The 22636-nt window shown below is 39.7% G+C and overlaps 1 protein-coding gene across 3 annotated transcripts in view; it reads left to right on the top strand.

Annotated features, from left to right (window-relative positions):
* prss12 (serine protease 12) overlaps positions 1 to 11246 on the top strand; it is a 145273-nt gene extending 134027 nt beyond the window's left edge. For all 3 annotated transcript variants that reach the window (XM_048544727.2, XM_048544635.2, XM_048544808.2), the window contains exons 12-13: positions 5036 to 5316; positions 9989 to 11246. In XM_048544727.2, coding sequence (XP_048400684.1) covers positions 5036 to 5316; positions 9989 to 10296 — 589 coding nt within the window. In that variant the 3' untranslated portion in view covers positions 10297 to 11246. The remainder of the gene's footprint in view (positions 1 to 5035; positions 5317 to 9988) is intronic.
* The last annotated feature ends 11390 nt before the right edge of the window (positions 11247 to 22636 follow it).

Genomic DNA, 22636 nt, shown 5'->3' with positions numbered 1-22636 from the left:
GGTAATACCAGAAACGTTGACATCTCCTTTCCTCCGGATGCTGTCTGGCTTGCTTTGATCTTCCAGCCTCCTGTCTGTCTACGTTGGATTGCAGCATCTGCAGTTGTTTTGTCCCTAACTGTATAATCATGAATGGTTTTACTCATCTGGTATCAGTTGGGATCCACGATCACCTGTATGCTTCTATTCTCATTCAGCAAAATTAAGAATAGGTCAGTCTTCTGTCTGCTCAATCCTAGTTCATGGTTGATCAGTACTTTAGAACTTCAATTCTAATGACCAATCTTAGCTCTATCAATATCCCTTATTAATCTATTTTGGTTTTACATATCTTAATGCGTCCAAAATTAGCAAGAGTGCCACAGTAGTTTGATCAGATTAATTTTTTGAGGGAGAATTACAACAAATTTAGGTAGTTGCTCGAACTCGCAGTCAGTGCACTGTGTTTCAATTGTCTGATTACATAAAGATTGATGAAAAGCTAGTTGTGAAGCGGGCATAAGGAAGCTAAAACAGATATAAATAGGTTACGTGACAAATGACAAGTATATGACAAATATTAATATAAAAGTAAGAGAATGTAAAATTGTCCATTTTGATATGAGGACTAAAAAAGAAGCATATTATTTAAATGATGAGCAATTTCAGAGCTCTGGCATGCAGAGGAATCTGATTGCCCTAAAGAATGAATTGCAGAAGATTAATTCACAAATAAAGTAAGTAAATAGAAAAGCAAACAAGCATTATTGTTGCTTGTGAGATGATTGAATACAAAAGTAAAGAGGTTATGCTTCAGTTATACAGGGCGTTAGTGAGACCACTTCTGGAATACTGTGTCTGGTATTGACCTCATAATTAAAGGAATGATGCAAACATTTTAGGAGCTCACATAAGGTTTACCACCTTAATACCTGCAATGGGTAGGCTGTCTCATATGGGAGGGCTGGACAAGCTAGGCTTGTTTCTGCCCAGCTCTAGAAATGTAAGCAATGATTTTACTGACATTTACAAAATCCTGAGCTATGTTGATACTCTGCATGTGGAAAGGATGTTTCATCTTATGGGAGAATATAGGACTAGGGGATCACTGTTTAAAGACAATTGGTTGCCTGTTTAAGACCGAGATACATAGAATTTCTTTTGTGAAAGGTTATTATGGATCTTTACAATGCTACCTCAAAAGGCAATGGAAGGAGAGTCTTTAAGTATGTTTAAGACAGAGGAAGACAAGATTCTTGATAGGCATGATCTTATTGAATGGCAGAACAAGCTTGAGGAGCAAAATGGCCTACTCCTGCTCTTATTTCCTATGTTTGTATAGTTTATGAAGATTAGCAAATCATGTGACAAGCAGAGTGTATGTCTTGAAGGGATGCATTTTTGATTGTGGGATTGATTTGTTTTGGGGATTGGAGTGTGGGGTTAGGGGGATTCCACATGGATTCAGAATTTGGCAGGCACATGGATGCAATACCTCAATTATGCCTGAATGAGGAAGTCCCAGGCATTTTGAGCAACCATTTGTAAAGTTTCTTGCATCATGCCTCTCTTCCTACTATACATCATGTTGTCCTCTTCAGTACACTCAACATCTTCTTCCTCCTGGATTGCCGGTACTCACTGCTGCGATATGTTGTGCAAGGCAGAGTTGACCACTGTCATTCTGAATGTCTGGTGTTTACTGGAGGTGCCCCAGATGTGTTGAGGCAGTGAATTGTTCTGACAGCAAGCTCAATGCCAGCTCTGGTAATCTATCTTTGACTTGATCTTTCTTTGAAATCACTATCCAATGGGCATCACCAGAAATACCGTCTCTGGATAGCCCTTGTTTCTATCAGTTGACTCAAATTTGAGGTTTGAAAAGGAGTGGCATGGTGGCTCAGTGGTTAGTACTGCTGCCACACAGTGCCGGGGTCCTGGGTTCGATTCCACCCTCGGATGACTATCCGTGCAGAGTTTGCACATTCTCCCTGTGTCTGCATGGGTTTCCTCTGTTCTGGTTTCCTCTCACAGCCCAAAGATGTGTAGACTAGGTGGCTTGGCCATACTAAATTGCCTTTAGAGTTCAGGGAAATGTGGATTATTGGTAGGTGGGATGTCCACAAGTGTGGACTTGTTAGGCCGAAGGTCCTGTTTCCACGCTGTAGGGATTCTATGAATTCAGGAAGCTTTGACTCATGCAGAATTGTAGATTCCTGAGAATCTTGCACAGGCAGCCAGAGGTGATCTACTCCTGGCTGCACATGGGTGATGGAGTGAAAATCATTATAATTGATTCATTCTCCAGGATGATCTGACGATGCTCTGCTTGCTACACGTACCAGTTGATGATTCCTTAAACCAGCCAGAGCCAGAAAGCAGACGCATTCAGAACTAATTTGTTGAAAAGTCGACCGAAGTGCCGGTGCTGGCCATTGTGGCAGCAGTTATCTGTGAGATGCACGTGTGGGTGGGTTGAATGACTCTGAAAAAACAACCTCCATGTCTCTGGAGGAGCCAAAAATGAAAAAGATTAACGAAGGTGATAATGCTCACAGCTCCTGGTAAAGAGCACCTATGTGTTCAACTCAGCAGTAAGTCTTCTTCCAGCAACCTGCAGAAGTTAGTGACCACCATAAGCTTCTTGGGATGCTGTAGCATGGTCGTGTCTAGGAAGCTTATCTTCTGCCCATAAAGTCTGTGTTGGGAACACTGCATCCCGTGAGTTGTACCCATACTCTGCTGTGGAGCAGCGGGTAGGCAATGAGAAGGCTGCTGGTGCTGTTACATATAGAAGTTGTTGATCAGATAGTATGAACGAAACAGCCTCCAAACACAGTGGTGTAAATCATCTCTGCAACATTGAAAACACACTGTCAGAACTAGTTATCTGAACTATAGCCTTTCACCTAGGTAAGATCACTGCATTTAAAGAATTTTTTTTTGCCCATCAGTTATTCAGCCCTTAAATCCCATTGTACTCTTGCATTAGTTTCCCTGACAAATTCCACAAAACCATGTACTGCAAGTTACATTTGAAACCCATAGTTAAAAGAAAGCTGCAATTGAAAGTTTTACAAATGATAGTTGACAAGCCACTTCTCCCAGAGAAGCTTTCTTTAAACAACAGAGGAATTCAGTAGGCCTTTGTTGGCTCCCGTTGATATCTTAGTTTGTTGGATAGTTGGTTTGTAATGTAGAGAGATACTGATAGTGTTGGTTTAATTCCTAACTCTTGTCTGAGGAAGGGCCACTGCACCTGAAATGTTATCTCTACTTTTTGTCCACAGATTCTGCCAGATATGCTGAGATTTTCCAGCAATTTTTGTTCCTGTTTGTGATTCCCAGCATCCATTTTTTTGGTTCAATTTTTGCCTGGGTTAAGGTTACTGTAAAGGACTCCTCTTCTTACCTTTTCCCCTTGTCCGAGGGATAGTGACTATCAGATTAAATCACCACCCGTTGTCTTGTGCTCTTGAGAGAGTAGTCCTATGGTCCAGTGGAGCTATGGTGAATTTGCCAACCCTTTAAACTGGCTGTCCTCTCTCAAAGCCATTTACTTCTTCTGATAAAATCTCCGCAGTCATTTAGAAACCTTACATTTTATAAGAAATGAATATAATTAGGAATCAAAATCTTATTTGTACTAGATACAAAAAGGATACTAATTTTATTTCCAATTTTCAGTCCTAGATGTTTCATCTAGAGGCATTGTGATCTCAAAAGTATTTTATTCTTCTCTTTATTATTAACATTTATAACTTAGATTTTGACAATCTGTTACATTGGCCTTTTGCTGTGTAATTCAGATAGTAAAACTAAGTTTATTTTTATACTTGGAAATGATGCTTTCCCTCACTATTCAAATTGTAACAGTAAAAGAGATATAGATAATAATACTGATATTTTAAGATACTTGTTATTTTGCCTCAGTGAAAACATTGCTAGCCTTTTAAGTCTTTTGGCAATGATTTCATTTTGAAACATAATTTAGACAAGAATCCTTTTGAAATTGAAAGTAGAATGATCCTTTGATAATTCTGTTGGCTTGGATTTAGTCCAATTAAATTTGTACTGACAGCCTCTTAAATTCATTCCAGCTCCAGCAACCATAGAATTAGAATCAAATTAGAACATTTTGAAAAAAAAGTATAATACTCAAACTGTGATATTCCATGTGCTTTCCTCTCTACTTTCTTCTCTATACCCTGCTTAATTTGCCTGATTTAAAGCCCACTGAGTTCTGACACACAACCTTCTCATGTTCCTGCTTCTAAATTGAGGGATTGTGCAAAATATCCAGTGTGAACAAGAAAACATGAGTACAAATATAAAAGAAAGATAGCTTCTCAAACAGACTCCTGAAAAGGCATAATAAATTGTCAAATTCAGGCAGGGAAATTTTTTTTTAAGAAGTATAACTGAAATCCAGGCTCTGCTCAAAATTTCTCTTTTTTTGTCTTAAATTAATCTTTATGGGGGTGGGATATACGTCCTTAATCCTTCTGTTGTTCATGAAAGTTCAAATGGAGTTCAGAGCTCCAATGAAGATAATTGGAGGGAAGGACACTTTGTCATTCTGTAGTTGCAACTGAATGGATGAACATCCTGGTTTCCCTCAATGAGCTATATGTCATAAGTCCTTTTATCCTGATAGCAAAAAAAAGGCTATAATTTTAAGGAGTTGGTTGCAGCAATGTGTAAGATCAGAACTGCTGCACAAACATCAGTCTCCTGTGACCTACATAGCACCGACAGGAAAACCATCCTGATTGAGTGATAATATCAGTTTATGAGAGACATGATCAATGGAAGAAATGGTTCATTAGGCCAACTGGCCTTTCCTTGTCACATTTTTTTTTTCTATTGTCATTCAGCAATGTTTTCCAATATGATCCTTCTAGGAAACACATTTTGTTTTACTATCATTCATCAACATTATTCTTTTAACTTATTAAATATTAAGTTATTGTGATTCATTAAGCTGAAGAGCATCCATGATGGGCATTCCATCAAGTGAAACTTTTTTCTTAAATTTATACTTTCTCTTTGACAGGTATGGCAACAGCACAAAAAATTATATTGTGCGTGTTGGTGATTACCACACATTAGTATCTGAGGAATATGAGGAACGTTTTGATGTGAAGCGGATTATTATCCATAAGGACTATAAGCCTGATGCTAATGATTATGACATTGCATTGGTGAAGCTAGAAGGACAGCAGGAACGTTGCATCAAATTCAGTGCCCATGTTCTGCCAGTATGCCTACCACACAGGAGAGAGCAGATACAAAAAAGAGGTTCAAACTGCTACATTACTGGATGGGGTGACACAGGTATCAAATGAATATTGTGCATCTATATCCCAAGCTGTAGCTATGAAGGACAATTCAATGTATAAACATTGAACTTGGGTACTTTAAGACCTTGTTTAATTGTTACTGGCTAAATAGGATTTTCAAAAACACGTCAGTTTTATTTAGTCGGTATTTTTATGAGTCTCTAATTAAGCAGGTACTCAGTTGTCAGAATGCCATCAAATTAAACTGGAGATAGGAAGACCCATTCTCACAGCTGCTGTGGAACCTTGTATGCCAAGAGTAATTATCTGGAAGTTTCCCATGGTTTTCTAGCTAGTAGTCAGCAAATGATAGAAACATTGCATCACAATATCTGCAATATGGTGTCAGCATTTCCACTAACACAAATGACATTCACATCACATAAGTGTCAGAAAAAATCCAGTCCATGAAAGATAGTGGATCTAATCATTGACCCTTGACATTAAATAGGATGACTATTCCTGACCCCCTCCCATCAATATCCTGGAGGTTATCATTGACCCGAAACCAAACGGGACCAGCCATGTGAATACTGTGGCTACAAGAGCTGGGCAGAGATGATGCACTCTGAGGTGAGTTACTCACCTCCTGACTCCCTAACACATGAATACTATCTAGAAGATCTAAGTCAGGAGTTTGATGGAATACTGCCCTGGGTAAGTATAACTTTAACAATAAAATCGTAGAATCCCTATAGTGCAGAAAGAGGACATTCAGCCGATCAAGTCTGCACCAATCCTCCAAAGAACCTTCCACTCAGCTCCAGCACTCCCACCCTTTCCATATAACCCTGCATTTACCATGGCTAATCCACCTAATCTATGCTTCCCTGCACACTACAGGGCAATTTAGTATGGTCAATCCACCTAACCTGTGGAAAGAAACTGGAGCACCCAGCAGAAACCCATGCAGACATGGGGAGAACATGCAATTCCACCCAAGTTAGTCACTCAAGGCTGGAATCAAACCCAGATTCGGGCACTGTGAGGCATCAGTGCTAGCCATTGAGCCAACATGATGCCCAAAGACAATCGACACCATCCAATTATAGTCAGCAAGGTATTTGTTGAAGGCCAGTACCAAACAGTGAATGTAAATAGATTTAAAAGCAAGCATATATATTTCTATAAAAGAACTGATGGTAATAGATGGAGAAGGTTGGGGTGAAATGGGCCGAGGATGGGTCAGATCATTTTATTTCTTTCCAAATGCATTGATACTTTAATTGTACAAATTAAACTGTATAACGTTTTGGGGGTGAAATTAAATCCTGTTGCAGACTAGATACAGGTAACAATATCAGTGCAGCAATAGGTTAGGACTGGTCCACAATTGATGCAGAACTAGAAAAATGTGAATGTCTATATTAAACTAAATATTAATGTCATAATATTAAATGTCTATATTAAACACGGGGCTGTTGCATCACGGACAACTGCCGTCAGCTCGATTCATGGAGGTGGTAAGGGGCAACTGTGAAGGAGTATTGATCAGGAGGAGGGGGAGACAGTTGAAGAAAATGGGGTCCAATCAGTAGAGAACTGAACTGACTTCAGGACAAGCAGTGGAGAGGAGGGGAGCATCACTGTTCCTCCTGACTCACATTCAGATAAATACCTTTTTGAGAAAATGTCTTTTTGGTGACAGATTTCACTAGTGAGCGACATGCATTAACAGCCTCATTAATATGTAATCTCACCTCATTGATATGCCATTTCCCATTCTCCCATCTGCTGCATAGGAACTAGACAGTGAGAATTTCCAGTGTGAAAGTGAAACGGTAACCTGGCAACTTTGGTTTGACATTTGCTCCTCTGGTCCTCCATATTGGATACCAAGTGCCAATACGAAGGCATGTTCCACAGTGACCACATACATGCTCTTCCACCAGGACCTCACAAGTACCCAGTGGCAAAAGGGGGTGCCGCTTTCACTTTGTCCACGATTTCTGAAGAAGCATGCAGGGCCTATGGGAGGTGGGAGAATACAATGAGTTGGATGCTACTGGGGCTTGGTACAGAGGTAATATGGCAAGTTTGGGACAGAAGCTGAAGAAAACCCAATAGGTCTTGTGGAGAGAATCCCTGTATCAACCTCACAAAACATTGACACTTTGCTACTTCCAGATTGATGCCACGCTTTAGTTTCTAAATTTTGTCAGTTGGTAGCAATAATTTATGGGTCAAAAATATAATGTCCCAAAGAGTTCTGCCAATTGTCTGCCATATCTCCAGCAGAAAATTGGCAAGAATCCTGTGCCATTTCTGCAGGATATCCATTAATGTTCTGGCAGAGTTATAGCAGGGAGTAAACTCATTGAAATTATACCTTATATCAGGGTGAGAGCGAGCCAGTAAAGCTCCATGAAAAATGCCCCTTGTTCAATATCTAATTGAAGAACACATCATTTCTCAGTGGAAGTTGTTTTTTGAGGATAAACATGCTGGGGAAGAGAAATAGTTCCCCAGTTTTTATTGCCTAGTGTAAGAGTTAACCAGTTCCTGGTAAGGTATAATATAGCTGCGATTCAAAGTCAAGTTCTGTCCACGCTGATCCGACAAGGGTGTTAGAATTCTTTAGCAGCAATGAAGCAATATTGTGGACTTGCCTATGAAGATATTGTCTGTTCAATATCACGAGCGAAAGCAATTTTTTTTAAGGCTTTCACAAAACCACTTGCAATATCAGAGTTTCTCTGTAGTGAGATCAGTGGCAACCACCTAAAAAATACTGCACATGATTTGAAAGTACTTGTTTATGCTATTCCTGCAGAGATGCTGTCAATTTCCTTCGAGTTATGCCAGGAGATCGCGGTTTGCGTGGGGTGTGGGCAGGTGATCCTTTTTAATTCAGGATCATTGAATTTACACGAACCTATTTCCTAACCCAATCTCAAAAGACGCGCTTACGTGTTTTCCAATATTTGGAAATGTGATTTTCATGCCCTAATCTCTCATCAGTTCATGTGGCTGTTTGTTTTCAACAAAACAAACGATGAAGCAACATTGGTTCTGATGTTTATTGGGGGCTGTATGGTGTACCATTGAAAAGTGATGGAAAACATTTTCAACTTCCATGGAAATGGTGCAGACATCTGAAAAGCCCAATTTGCACTGTTTCTCTCTGAGTGAAACAAAATCTCTTCTGTATGATTTAAAATCACCATAGTCTTACCAAAGGGCTTCTCTCCTATTAGAGAGTGATGACTGATGGTGGTTTAACCTGAGGATCAACATCTCTCAGGTGAGGGAAGTGATTGAGAGGGACAGTCCTTCATGGCAACATCAGCTGGTGGAGGGAGTGCATCACTTTACTTTGCAAGCCAATGATCCAGTCAGCTTATCTAACCAACACCCCTTTGCTACCAACTAAACCATTTAAATAAACAGAAATACTTAGAAATAATGGACAGGTCCTCCAATGTGACATATGCAAGTTGAGTTAGGGCAGTATGTCTCATTCACAAGTTTTACTGTATTTTTTACTTCTGGGATATTAACCTGTTAGGACACCATCCAGGATTGAAAATATATTGAATGTGTGTAATACTTAAAATTTTATACGTTAGATTTTGCAGTGTGCTTATTTTGTTTTGTCATAAGACACAGAGTCATACAGCATGGAGACAAATCCTTCAGTCCAACTAGTCCACACAAACCATGTTCCCAAACTAAACTAATCTCACCAGCCCGTACTTGGTCCATATGCCTCCATCCGTAATCATTCCTTACCTCTTCAAGCATAAGTAAATCCTATCTTTCAAAGTCATTTCCAACAAATTACTCACCACCAATCTCAGACTCACAAGTCATTAGTTCCCAGGCTTCTTCATACAGCCTTTCCTAAATAAAGGCACAACATTAGCCACCCTCCAACTCTCCAGCACCTCATCGCTGGTTATAGATGATACAAATATTTCTGCTGGGGGCCCTGCAATTTCCTCAATAACTTCCTACAATGTCCTGGATATTTATCCACCTTTATATTTTCTAAGACCTCCAGCACTAATTCTTCTGTAATGTGAACTGTTTTCAAAACATCAATATTTATTTCCCTGATTTCTCTAGCCTGCATTTCTTTCTGTACAGTGAAAACTCATGCAAAGTATTCATTCCTCATTACATATTTGCTCCTCAGTTTCATTCTATCTATGGGGGGACAGGGGTTGGTGCTAGAGTAAAATCCCATTGAGGGATCTAATTTCAGCCCATATATTTTTACTGGACGATCCCTCGGAAATATCCTTTCTAATTGTGGCAGTAATGTTTTCCTTATTCAAAGACACCAGTCCCACTCCTATCATACATCCCTTTCTATCCTTCCTATAGCATCTAAAACCCAGAATACTGAGCTGCCAGTCCTGTCCTTCCCTCAGCAAAGTTTCTGTCCTAGTTATGATGTCCCAGGCCAATGTTCTGATACATGCCCTGAGTTCATCAGCATTACTTTTAAGACCCCTTAGACTGAAATAAGTGCAGTTTAATTCATCAGAGTTACCTCATTCTCTGACTTGATCTTGTCTGTCTTTCCTAATTGGTTTGCTGTTTTCTGATTCAGAACTATTGAGGTCTACCTCAGTCTGGAATATCCACAAAATGTTTGGTGCAGGTATGGTGTTTGCAAAACTTAACAAAGGAGCAATTATTATTTTCTCATTCTGCTGTAGGAAGAGCTTATTCCAAGACCCTGCAGCAAGCTGCTATCCCATTGCTTCCGAGAAGGCATTGTGAGGAGCGCTACAAGCAGAGGTTCACTGGAAGGATGATCTGTGCGGGAAACTTACTGGATCACAAACGAGTTGACAGTTGTCAAGGAGATAGTGGTGGACCATTGGTGTGTGAAAGAGCAAGGGGACACTGGGTTGTATTTGGTGTGACCTCCTGGGGACATGGCTGCGGTGTGAAGGGTACACCAGGTGTCTACACAAAAGTCTCTACGTTTATACCTTGGATTAAACGTGTGACTAAACAGTAAGCAACTGGGAACCACAGACATGCCAGGAGATTGGTGCTGACTCCTGACTCAGCACATAATGGAGTTATCCAAATTCAATCTGCAACTAATTTATTGCAATGTCAAGAGCACTTCCAGTACCAAAAGACAAATACAATACAAAAAATGAGGCCCAGCAAGGGGCTTCTACAATTATAAATTACAGCAACAAAAGAACTTTCATTAAAAGGGCTGATGAACATGTTTAGGAGCACTCTGCACCAACAACTTTTACTTTGTTTAAATGTATTGTACAATGTAAAATGTATAGATCATTTCGATTTCCTTCTGTTCTGGTTTTCTGCATTTTCCTGACCTGGAAATGCGTTGTCAGAAACAATGGTGCTTATTTATTTATAGTCTTTTTGCATTCTTGGTCACTCGATGGTACCCCACTATGGGCAGGAGCTGTAATACTACAGACTGAGGGACTTCATGTTAAGGTCAGTGTAATGCCCGGGTTAACTTCAAAAGTACATCAGGGCGACTATATTCTGTGCAATAAAGAGAAAACTGCCTTGCCTCCATTCACCATTGCACTACAAGGAGCAGGACAATGAATAAACATGGGACCTTTGACTTGTTAGAAAGGATTATTCTTTTAGGATAACAAATGAACCAGTGAAATTTGTGCCAATACTTCAATTAATGCTGACAGTATTTATATCTGAAACAATTGAAAGAATTGCACTACCTTGTAATATGGGATTTTTAAAACTCATTTTAACAAAAAAGCACAAGCCTCAGGAGCAACAATTAGCTGGAAATGAGCATGAACCAAAATGTTCAGTCAAGTAGTTGCCTGCCCTGAGATTCTGTTGATTTCATGAAAAGTTTTATAAACCTCTTCTGTGAACTACTTGGTATGAAAAATAAGATATTAGTTCATGGTCATAAACAAACTGCAAATAAAGATGTTTGTTCAACTATAATGGAGCTAACTGTGTTGTGAATGAGATAAGGAATCATGCCTTCTGAAAACAGACACAATTGTCTGAATGGGTTAATCCAAATTTTGTATCACTACACTGCTAAGATGGTTCAAGAATGGCAAACCTTACATAACTAATCTGTGTAGTCTAGATAAGGCAGCATAAAGCTTCTGAAACTATCCCCATAATTTTCAGTTTGTCTCATATTATCACCGGTGGTGAAAATGCTTTAAGTAAATATGTAAGATTGCAAAAAACAACAATAATAACTGCTCAATTGCCATGAAGGTCCAACTGGTTTGCCAATGGAGGTGCAGCTAGGGACTGCACTATTTTTCCTCCTGGACCTACAGCTCAGATTACTAAGTCTTTACAACACTCTATTGTCCAGTTGGCTTCCAATGTGTCTCCACACACCCTTATTCATTACAGCTTACCTCCATGACCTTTTATCTTTTTCTGTGCTTGTCTAGCACTGCTTCTATACTGTCCATTTCAACAACTCATTTGGTTTGATTAACCTAGCCCTTTGGTGATGATCACTAAAGAGGTCCACAATAACCATCAAAGAAACTTGAGAGCTGGCCCTGTTCCTACTCCCCTCTTTGGCATCCAGTTTCACAATTGCTCCCTCAGTATGGAAATGGGTTCAGTATTTGCCCAAAGACTATAATTGGCTTGTCAAAAGGCAAACTGATATTGCTGAACTTCTGCAATTCCATATGACAACACTATAGCTTTATAGGGTTTGACATAATCAGGGACATTAGAACCCCATGATTGTTCATATTTTGTTTTGAGCTGTCTTGTCTATTGTATTGCTCCCGAGGAGCTGTTCGTTGAGTGAGTCTCAAACGTACGATTGTCTGCTTTCAAGTACCACCCTAGAGATTACCCTCTTGTTGGGAAGGATAGGTAGACCTGCACTGGGGGTGCACACAGCTTCAAACTGACACATCTTATAATGGAAGTTCAACCAACCCCCGTTTCTGTGGCACAGAGTTTGACTCAGGCACATTCACGGTATTCAGGGTGATCTGTTGATGATTGGCCAATCAGACTAGGATCATTCCCACTCGGTTTTTCCAATCTCCCCTTTTTTAACAGCAAAAGCACAAGAAAAATCGTACAACCAACCACTTTTGCCCAATTACAATATTTAGGCAAGGTTTTTTATCGATTATTTCTGTGAAAGTTTTGGCAAAAAGTTGGAAGAGCATGGAAGAATCTAGGCAGACAATTCCCTCACTGCCATTGCTACACTATGCCAGCTATTGTACAAAAACCCGAACAAAAATGATGTGTGCGCATGCTTGATGAATCTACATGTCCAGTGGCAACAAGTCCTTAATGTGTTAATTGGAACCTGCAGGTGTCTTGCCTCAGTGAGAGAAAGAACAACCGAAGCAGGAAAATAAGGCCTGCACTTTTAGAGCAATTTATTTTTTTCCCCGAAGCAGCAAAATTAACCGGTTTTGTTTTGCAGATTTCTTGAGAATTCGACATTGTTGCGCTTCCAAAATCCGAATGACGTGACATTTCAGTGTCAGAACGCTTTCAATGAGATTTGTCCTCCATACTCCTTGTTGAACTCTAATTAGTCAATGCTTATCCCTTATTTAATTGAACCCCTGTTGCTGGCAACAACTTCAGGGGCTAATTTCAATTTATCACAAATTATGGATTGCTGGCATTCTTTGTGAAAGCTTCTTCCGCCAATATTTGTGCTGCACAGGCACAAGCTTCAATAATTGCTGTACTAAGTCATACAAACCAAATTAAAAAGCTTTCTTTGTAATTTTATTATTGCACATGTGTCTTTTATTTTCCATACAGTGCTGAACTGGATTTCATTGTAGAGTTTTCCTTAGCATTGCAATTTAGAAGCTTTGTTATTAAAACAAAGGACTAACAATTTGACTTCAGTGGAAAAATAGTTTGGAAAGTTGTAAAGTAAGCCAATGAATCAGTACCATGCCTTTTACGCTATTGACAAAGATCAAAATAAGTGCAAATATTTACTTTTATTGTGATCTCCATTTTGAATAAAAATCTATTTAAGAGTACAACTGTGTTGATTTTAAATAAAAGTAATATAGAAAAAGGACACCCCAATGTGCTTATCAGGCAATGAAACACTTTTGAAATGTAGGAGACAAGGCAACCAATTTTCGTGAAGAAAGGAGCCAGCAATGTACTGGTGAGCAGGTAAATGGTTTTGGTGATGTTCTTTGAGTGAGAGATATTGTCCAGGATAGTGGATGTCACAATTTGATGCAATACTTGCATTCCTTTTGTAGAATGCTGCCACCAATCCTAATTTCATAGAATAGAATACAATAGAATCCCTATGGTGTGTTAACAGGCCCTTTGGCCCAACAAGTCCACACTGCCCCTCAGAGTATCCCACCCATACCCATCCCCATCACCCTATAGCTCACGTAATCTACATATTCTGGAACACTACAGGCAATTTAGCATGGCCAACCCACCCAGTCTGCACATCTTTTGGATTGTAGGAGGAAACTGAAGCACCCAGAGGAAACCCACGCAGACATGGGGAGAATGTGCAAACTCCACACAGACAGTTGCCTGAGGGTGGAATCAAACCCAGGTCCCTGGTGCTGTGAGGATTTGCGCTAACCACTGAGTCACCAGTTCAATGCCACATAAAGGCTCTCTGGTAATCTGTGTTGAAAATGGACCAAGTGTAAGTTCAAGTTGAAGAGACAGTTACTTTCCACAACAAAAGTAGGGTTTGTTACACCTTATTAACTATATACAGGTTGCTTGGCACCGATTGAAACATGAGGAGTAAAAGACATAACTATCTTCAACTACAACTGCAGATCCAATGGCTGTGTTAAATATCAGATTTGGTGGAACTTCAGTTTAAGCTCCAATTAAGCATTTCATGTCTATTGTCTTATATGACGGTGGCAGGGAGGAGATATTGTTGTGGAACTCATGGTGGTCCTATCGCTAGAATGGGGGCATAGCTTTAAATTGAGGGGTGAAAGATATAGGACAGATGTCAGAGGTGGTTTCTTTACTCAGAGGGTAGTAAGGGAATGGAACGCTTTGCCTGCAACGGTAGTAGATTCGACAACTTTAGGTACATTTAAGTCGTCATTGGATAAGCATATGGACGTACATGGAATAGTGTAGGTTAGATGGGCTTGAGATCAGTATGACAGGTCGGCACAACATCGAGGGCCGAAGGGGCTGTACTGTGCTGTAATGTTCTATGTTCTACGAACACACAGTGCTTAGATGAGAGGAATAATGAACAAATGAAGCTGTATTCTTCAACAAGGAAACTCCATGGGACTTTTCAGTTTTTCGGGGGCCGAGTGGAAAATACTGAAGACAGTTGGAAGTAAAACTGGGAAATGGGTACAGTGTTGTAAAAAGTGTTCCTTGTACCTGACCGGATCTTCCAGCACACTTCTTGAATGACTGAGTCAAAAGCTTTGCTCAGGTCAGTGAGGGCCATGAAGAGGAGCTGGGGTTGTTCCTGGAATTTCTCTTGGAGTTGACAAGCAATGAAAGTCTTGACCATAGTTCCACAGTGAAGCCACACTGGCTTTCAGAGGAGACTTTTTCTCTAGACTGGGAGAAGGCGCCTAGTGAGTGTTTGGATGATGTTCTTCCTCCTGATGAGAGTCGGGAGCTTCCTTGGCACTTCCCACAGTCCATTTTCTCTTTTTATGTGAAGACAGAGGCAAAGGCAGAACGTAAGTGTTTGTGTGAAGAATTGGTCGAATCAGATTTCAGACGTCTTCACATCCCACCTGACCCAATCTGAGTAATTTTTGAGCATTTAAAGATCTCACCAGCGCAGCTCTGTATGCAGTTTAGATAACAAAGCGTGGAGCTGGATGAACACAGCAGCTAAGCAGCATCTTAGGAACACAAAAACTTTCATCAGAAGGGGTATGGGCCTGAAACGTCAGCTTTTGTGCTCCTGAGATGCTGCTTGGCCTGCTGTGTTCATGCAGTTCCACACTTTGTTATCTCGGATTCTCCAGCATCTGCAGTTTCCATTATCTCTGTATGCAGCTTATCGTGTTAAGGTAGTGATTGTCTTGATTGACTGTCACTGATTCAAGCAAGACCAGAGATCACTAAAGGGTTAGAACAGAAATTTATCTTCTAAATTTAGGAACAGAGGCAATTCACAGGGATAGAGCAAAGCAATTTGTATTCCGAGGACAAGGCTGGCAGTCTATATAGTGCACTAGTTAACCATTTAAGACTAATACTTAATCTTTCTGCCACTGTGTTGTCAATATGTTGGATGGTTAGAGCAAATCAATGTTGTTACACACGCTCACTGACTTTCACATTCACAGACCAATGCGTATCCCTTGAATATTTTCAATAGTTGTATTTCAACAACCATCATGCACATAATTAATTAAATAACCACGTAATTAATAGATAGCTATTGTGTAATTTTATGATTAGGAGATGAGGTATCACCTTGAATAAGTACTTAAGATTAATATGAAAACAAAGTGTAACAAAAATCAGACACATTTATAATCAAATGAACTGAACAGATTCTAAATTTGACATTATCCATCTGCCAGGATTATGTACTTTCAAATGGATTTGACATACTTTGATGCTGTGTTGAATGAAGTTTTCTGGAAGGAGAATGAGATTCATTTTCATCCCAAACACAAAAAATATTTTCTAATCAACATGTTCAGAGATGTTACCACATACCTCTGAAGCTGGTAGGGACTTAAACTCAGGCCTCCTGAACTAGAGTTAGGGACACTACACATTGCACCACAAAATCTTACCCCTAAACACTAAATGATGCAAACGATACTTGGTAATGCAAGAAGGCTGCAGGGTAAATGCCACTAGGTTGTATGTCGTGGCTAGTCCAGATCTGAAGTATTGGTCAAATGGAAGAAGTTCATCTAAGCTCCAAGAAAACAACAGCCCAGGGAGATAGGAGCTGAAATTAGTTCAGGTACGTCTTTCAAGCACAATTGTGACAAAACCTGGTTGATAAGTAATATATTTTACTTATCTACTACACTATTAAATATACTATTTCAAACAGAGTCATCGAGTTGTACAGCTCCGAAACAGACCCTTCAGGCCAAGTTGTCCATGCCGACAAAATATTCCAAATTAATCTAGTCCCATTTCCCAGCATTTGATCCCTCTAAGGACTTCCTATTCCTGTACCCATCCAAAGTTTATAATTGTACCAGCCTCTAGCCCTTCCTCCAGCACCTCATTCGATACATGCACCACCCTCTGCATGAAAATGTTGCCCATTAGGTCCCTTTTAAATCTTCCCTGTCTCACCTTAAACCTATATCCCCTGGTTTTGGACTCCCCTACACTGATAAATTGACCTTGGTTATTCAACCTCTCAGTATCCCAATGATCGATGAATTATAACTAGAGGACTTGCACCTTTCACTTAATGTATACTCTATCACTGACGACGTATTTTAAAAATGAAATTTGTCATTTCATATTTGACCTAGATCCTGTCACAACATTCCATTTATTTCATTCATGAGAACTCTTTTTTTTTAAAAAAAGTCGCCCATAGGAAGCAGGTGTCGCCTGGCTGTGTCAACATTTCTTGCACCTCCCTAGCTGCCTTTGAGAAGGTGGTGATGAGCTGCCTTACTGCTGCAGTCCATGTGTTGTAGGTAGACCCACAATGCTTGTTAGGGAGGCAGTTTCAATATTTTGATCCAGTGACACTGAAGGGAATGGTAATATATTTGCAAGTCAGGATGATGAGTGGTTTGGAGGGGAACTTGCAGATGGTGATATTCCCCTCCAAGAAAGTTGGGATCGAGTAGTATGCCAGAGGGCAGTGTTCCAATTTTTGTTCAGGAAATTGCTGACCATTAACACTGGGACCTGATAACCAAATTTAGAAACATTTTCCCAATTGCACTATGGTGCCTTCAGTTACCAAAGTGTTAAGGTATGTAAATATCTCCCCAAATAATGGACACACCTCTCCTCAAATTTGCTTTTCTCTTTTAGGACTCAATTCAAAATGAATAGCTTTGACCACACTTTTGGTTTTGTGTCAAACTTTGTTGCTAATGCAGGAACACCATGGTGTTTCAATACATTAAGGATGCTATGTAAATCCAAGTTCATGTGGCTTTAATATTATCATGGTTCATATTTAATGCTATAGTTCCTTCTTCTGTAAACAACAAAGGAATCACATTTCCACTTCAATGAATGTTACCCATCTTCTTGTATAGTTACATTGGATTAATAATTAGTTAGTAGGAGGCCACAATTCACAAAAAGTACATCTTAACATTGCAGCACTGATAAATACAGTCTGCTCACAGATATGTCATGTGCTGCCCTCGGGCTAGATCACATTAGTCGATGTAATTGCCTGGCTGTTTCATTTAAGTCCTTGTCACTTTTAAATTGTTTCACAGATGAAGTAAACCTGCAACGAATCCAGATATTGCCAACAGATAAATGCTACTCCTATAGTTTCAATTTGATGAGATGGAACTAAATTCTCTAACATGTTAACTGTTTACAGCCAGGTTTTCAAAACATTGCTTGGGGAACAGTGATTATGTTAGCAAATTTAGTAACCCAGATGCTTGTGCTAAGTCTCCAAACCCCATTACAACATGTGGGGAATATTAATGGAATTAAACAAATCATAAAATCCTGACAGTGCAGAAAGATCTCAAGGCTTTACCCACTCTCCAAAGACCACCTCCCACACTCCATTCAGCAATAATCAAGAAAAATATTTTAATATTGATGATTGTGATCATGACACTACTGGATTACCACGTGTCAATTCACCAATATTATTCAGCAAAGCAAATCTCCCTTCCTCACTTTGTTGGGCATATATGCGACTCAAAACTCAGCTACATGATTGATCCTAAAAAGGTCTTTGAAATAGCGTCGGAAGCCACTCAGTTGTACGACACAGCTATGTCAAGACATAAGCTGAAGGAATACACCTCATTTTTCACAAAGGTATTTTAAGCCTCCAGGACTCAACATTATGTCAAATACTTCAGAGTGTGATGTCTGCCTTCTATATTACAAGCACACCACAAACCATCAGCTACATCCTGTTTGTCTTTCAGCAGTGTGGACTCATTCCCCCTTTTCCCATCTATCATTTACACCTATTTTATATCCCTACCTCTCTTTTGCTATCAATAGTTCACTCTCATCTTTTGCTCTAGATAACTTCATCTGTTCCACTCGCTACTTCTCCCTCTCCAGCAACACCATGATTTTTTTTAAAGTCTAGCCCCTTTTAATTATGAAGGTAGGACTTAAAATCTGCTTCTCTTTCCAGGTGCTGTCAGACCTGCTGAGCTTCTCCAGCATTTACTCTTTTATTTCATATTTCCATCATTCACAGTATGTTGCTTTTATAAAATGGTTGTAATTGCTGGAGGCCAGTCCTCTCAGCTCAAGGACATCGCTGTAAGAGTTTTTCAGGTAGGTCTAGCTATCTTCACCTGCATCGCCATTGATCTTCCTTCCATCAGAAAGTCAGAAGTGGGGAGATTCACTGATGATTGTGCATATTCAGCATAATTCACCACTGTTTAAATACTGAAGCAGTCTACATTCAAATGCAGCAAGGCCTGGACAATACCTAGGCTGGGCCGACAAATGACAAGTAACATTCATGCCACTCAAGTACCAGGCAATGACCATAAGCAAGAAGAAAGAATATAACCATTGCCTCTTGACATTCAATAGCAATAACGTCACGAATCTCCCACTTTCCACATGCTGGGATTACCATTGACCGGAAACTGAAATGGACTTGCCGCATAACTACTGTGGCTACAAAACCAATTCAGTGATCAGGAATTCTGCACCAAATAACTTAACTCCTGACTCCCCATCATCTACAAGGCACAGGTCACGTGTGTGATGGAATATTCCCCACCTGCCCCGATGAGTGCAGCTCCAACAACATTGAAGAACATTGACAGTGCCTACTTAACTGGCACCACAAATATTCAGTCTCTCCACCATTAATGCTCAGAAGCAGAAGTATGCACCATTTATAAGATACATTGCAAACATTTGCCACAGATCCTTGGACAGCACTTTCTAATATACAACCACTTCCATCTCGAAGGATAAGGGCACCAGAAACACGGGAACACCACCATCTGCAAGCTCTCTTCCAAGCTACTCTCCATCCTGACTTGGAAATATACCACATTTCCTTCAATGTTGTTGGATCAAAACCCAGGAACCTCCTCCCTAACAGTTTTACAGGTCTTTCCACAACAAATAGACTACAATTGATCAAGGCAGCTCAGGACAATCTTTTCAAGATCAGTTAGAGGTGAGCAATTAATGATGGCCCAGACAGTAAAGCTCTTATCTCCGAAAGGAATGATAAAGTAAAACAGAAGCAATATGCCATAGACCCACAGCTCCACCTGCCTGTGCTATATTCATATCTCCTAATTACATTCATACTTAAAAAATGAGTGATCTCTGTGATATACACATCAAATAACTGAGCAGGCACTGAACTCTGGGTTAGAGAACTCCAAAGATTCAAAATATTTTCACTGAAAACATTTCTTCATATCTCAGTCCTAAATGAGTGACCCTTTGTTTGAGCCTGTGTTCGAGATGCTCCAGGCAAGTGTGTGGTGTTGTGTTCAATTGCTGAGCATGTGATTATGTAAGGTCAGAAATCACACAAAACCAGGTTAAAGTCCAACAGGTTTGTAACTATAACCTGGCATCGTGTGATTTCTGATCTTGTCCATTCCAATCCAATTTTGATTGTGTATATCTAGTAGCTAATCTTAGCTCACTGTGCTTGATTGGTTAAGTATCAGTTTTGGCTCAGGAAAAGATAAACAGACACCAGAGATGCTAAGAGAAGAGAGCAGAAAGCATGGGCTTAGATATTTTAAATTACTGCAAATACAACTATGAATTGGAGTAGCACAGTGGTTTTGCTGGTATTGTAAAGGTTTCCTCTCCTGTGTCTACATTCTGTAAAGTTAAAGTAGTTGCATGGAGTTTGCAAGGTGAAGGCTGTTTTACAGACGAAGGACATTTAAATGTTTCCAGATGAAAATTGAAATGCTACTTCTGCATTTCATAGTTTTGCCGATGAGTGTGAAAATTTTGAAGATAGATCTTTCCAATATTTCTAATGAGGTCTGGACTCCTCTCCTGGTTCTCTTACACCTCGAACATCAGCTGTACACTCACTGCTCACACAATGGGATCTGCTAGCCTCCCTTGTTGTGGGCTGGAATAGCCTGAACTCTGGATTCCAGAACCTGCTTACCTTGCCCAATTGGACAGAGAACACAAAGGCAGCCTATTAATTGATCAGCACCTATAAGAATGTGCCAGTGGACACAATAATGGAATGCATGACATTGTGATTGAGAAATATGGTTGATGTCTGAACATGTTATGAATCCTTAAGATTCTGCCTATTAGCCTTGTTTACATCACTTACAATTCTTTTAAGCGTCAGGGAATTTAGGTTTAGTGCATTCAATCTCTCTTTAAAGGACAATCATCTTATTTCAGGAACCAGTCTCATGAAACTTTATGCACCATCTTTTGGGCAACAGTAGTCTTCCTTCGGCAAACTGCACATGATATGCTAGATGTGACTTCATCAATATTCTTAATGATTTGTCTCTTTACAGTTGTATCCAATCCGTTTGTAATATACGATATTGTATAATATTCATATAATACATGATCACATACCATTTGCCTACCTATATGCTTGCTGTATCTGCATTTTTTTTGTTACTCTTGTCTAAGGACTCCCCAATACTTTGCCAATCTGTCACCATTCAAAAATTATTCTGCGTTTACAAGTTGATTTTTAAAAAATTTTGTAGCCAAAATGGATAACTTCACACATCACGACATTATATTCCATCTGCCATCTTCTGGTCAACTCACCCAACCTCTCTGTGTATCTCTCTCAGATTCTGCACACACTTCTCATGTTCTACTTCCCATTTAATACTGTATTTTCAGCAAACTTAACTAAGTTTTATTCAGTCCCATGATCTAAGCCAGAAATATGGATAGTAAGTAGCTGAGGTCCAAACAAAATTTGAAAACTACTCATTTATTCCTGCTCCCTGTTTACTGTCCAGTAATCAATCCTCAATGCACACTAGTATTTAACCCCCATCTCAAGAGTATCAATTTTGCATTATAAACTCTTGTGGGGTTACTTATCAAATATTTTCGGAAAACCCAATTACATTACGTGTCCCAATCCCTCCTTATTCATCTTTATGGCTACATCTTCAAATTTGTTAAACAGAATTGCCTTTCTCTGAATTCATGTTCACTCCATTTAATCAAATTACAATTTTCTAACTATCGCGTGTCTATTTCTCTAACAATAGATCTCAGTATTCTGCCAACCACTGATGTTAGGCTAATTGGTTTGCAGACCATATGAGATGCTAAGAATTGGGCATGAATAAAATCCATACAACTATACTGTTTGGCATAGGCTGTTACACTTCCAAATTTGTCAACGTTGTGCCAATGTTATTGCCCTATAACTGGCATAACATGCAAAAATGTTTGTGCACCAATTGAGCCTTAGTGTACAAACTCAAGAAATGAAGTTCACGGAAAGTACTGCTGGTCTTTCAAAATGGTGCAATATTGGTACTTGGCCCCTCATTTCTGGCAGGTGCACAACCTTTTAGGAGAGGTAAGAGAAAACAAATTTTAAAAAATCATGGGCCAATTTTAGAAAAAGTTACGACAGAATTATTGAATTCCGAAAGCAACCGTCCAAGTTACAGAAGCTGGTAGTGAAAAGAGGTACAACTCCTAATGCCAATCTGTCTTCTGCATGGAACTATATTGACCACTCAGAATTCACACTGCACCTCTTTTCAAATTCTTGTAGCTAACCCGATCATACATCGCAACATCTTGCGCCAGATGTTGACAGCTCTCTAATGCTCAATATGTCTTCTAGGTGACATGTTGTTTTTTAGAACATGCCCAGAGGATTCTTCACAACTGCAGTGACCAGACAGTGACGGTTTACCATTGGTAAGCCTTTATCAGGGGACAGCTGTCTGTTGGCACTGAACGTTTGCTGTAGGAACATCAGACATTAAATGATATTCCACTGATGGAATGGGGTGAGAGAAAAATTGGCTCCACTTCAAGACTGAAAAGCAGGCAAGAACGACATTTTCTAATTTTACATTGAATACTGCGTGCTTGCATTTCTGAATTTTTGGCAACTAGTGGTTCTGGTTCCCATCTTGGAAATAAGGTAACACAATGGTTCAATCATAACTGCATATCTTGCCTTGTCCTGATGGAAAACAGCTGGAAAA

This window comes from Stegostoma tigrinum, chromosome 1 (assembly GCF_030684315.1).
Source record: "Stegostoma tigrinum isolate sSteTig4 chromosome 1, sSteTig4.hap1, whole genome shotgun sequence".
In the NCBI taxonomy this organism is placed as follows: domain Eukaryota; kingdom Metazoa; phylum Chordata; class Chondrichthyes; order Orectolobiformes; family Stegostomatidae; genus Stegostoma; species Stegostoma tigrinum.
The sequence above is the reverse complement of the archived record's forward strand: the minus strand, read 5'-3'. Positions and strand labels throughout refer to the sequence as shown.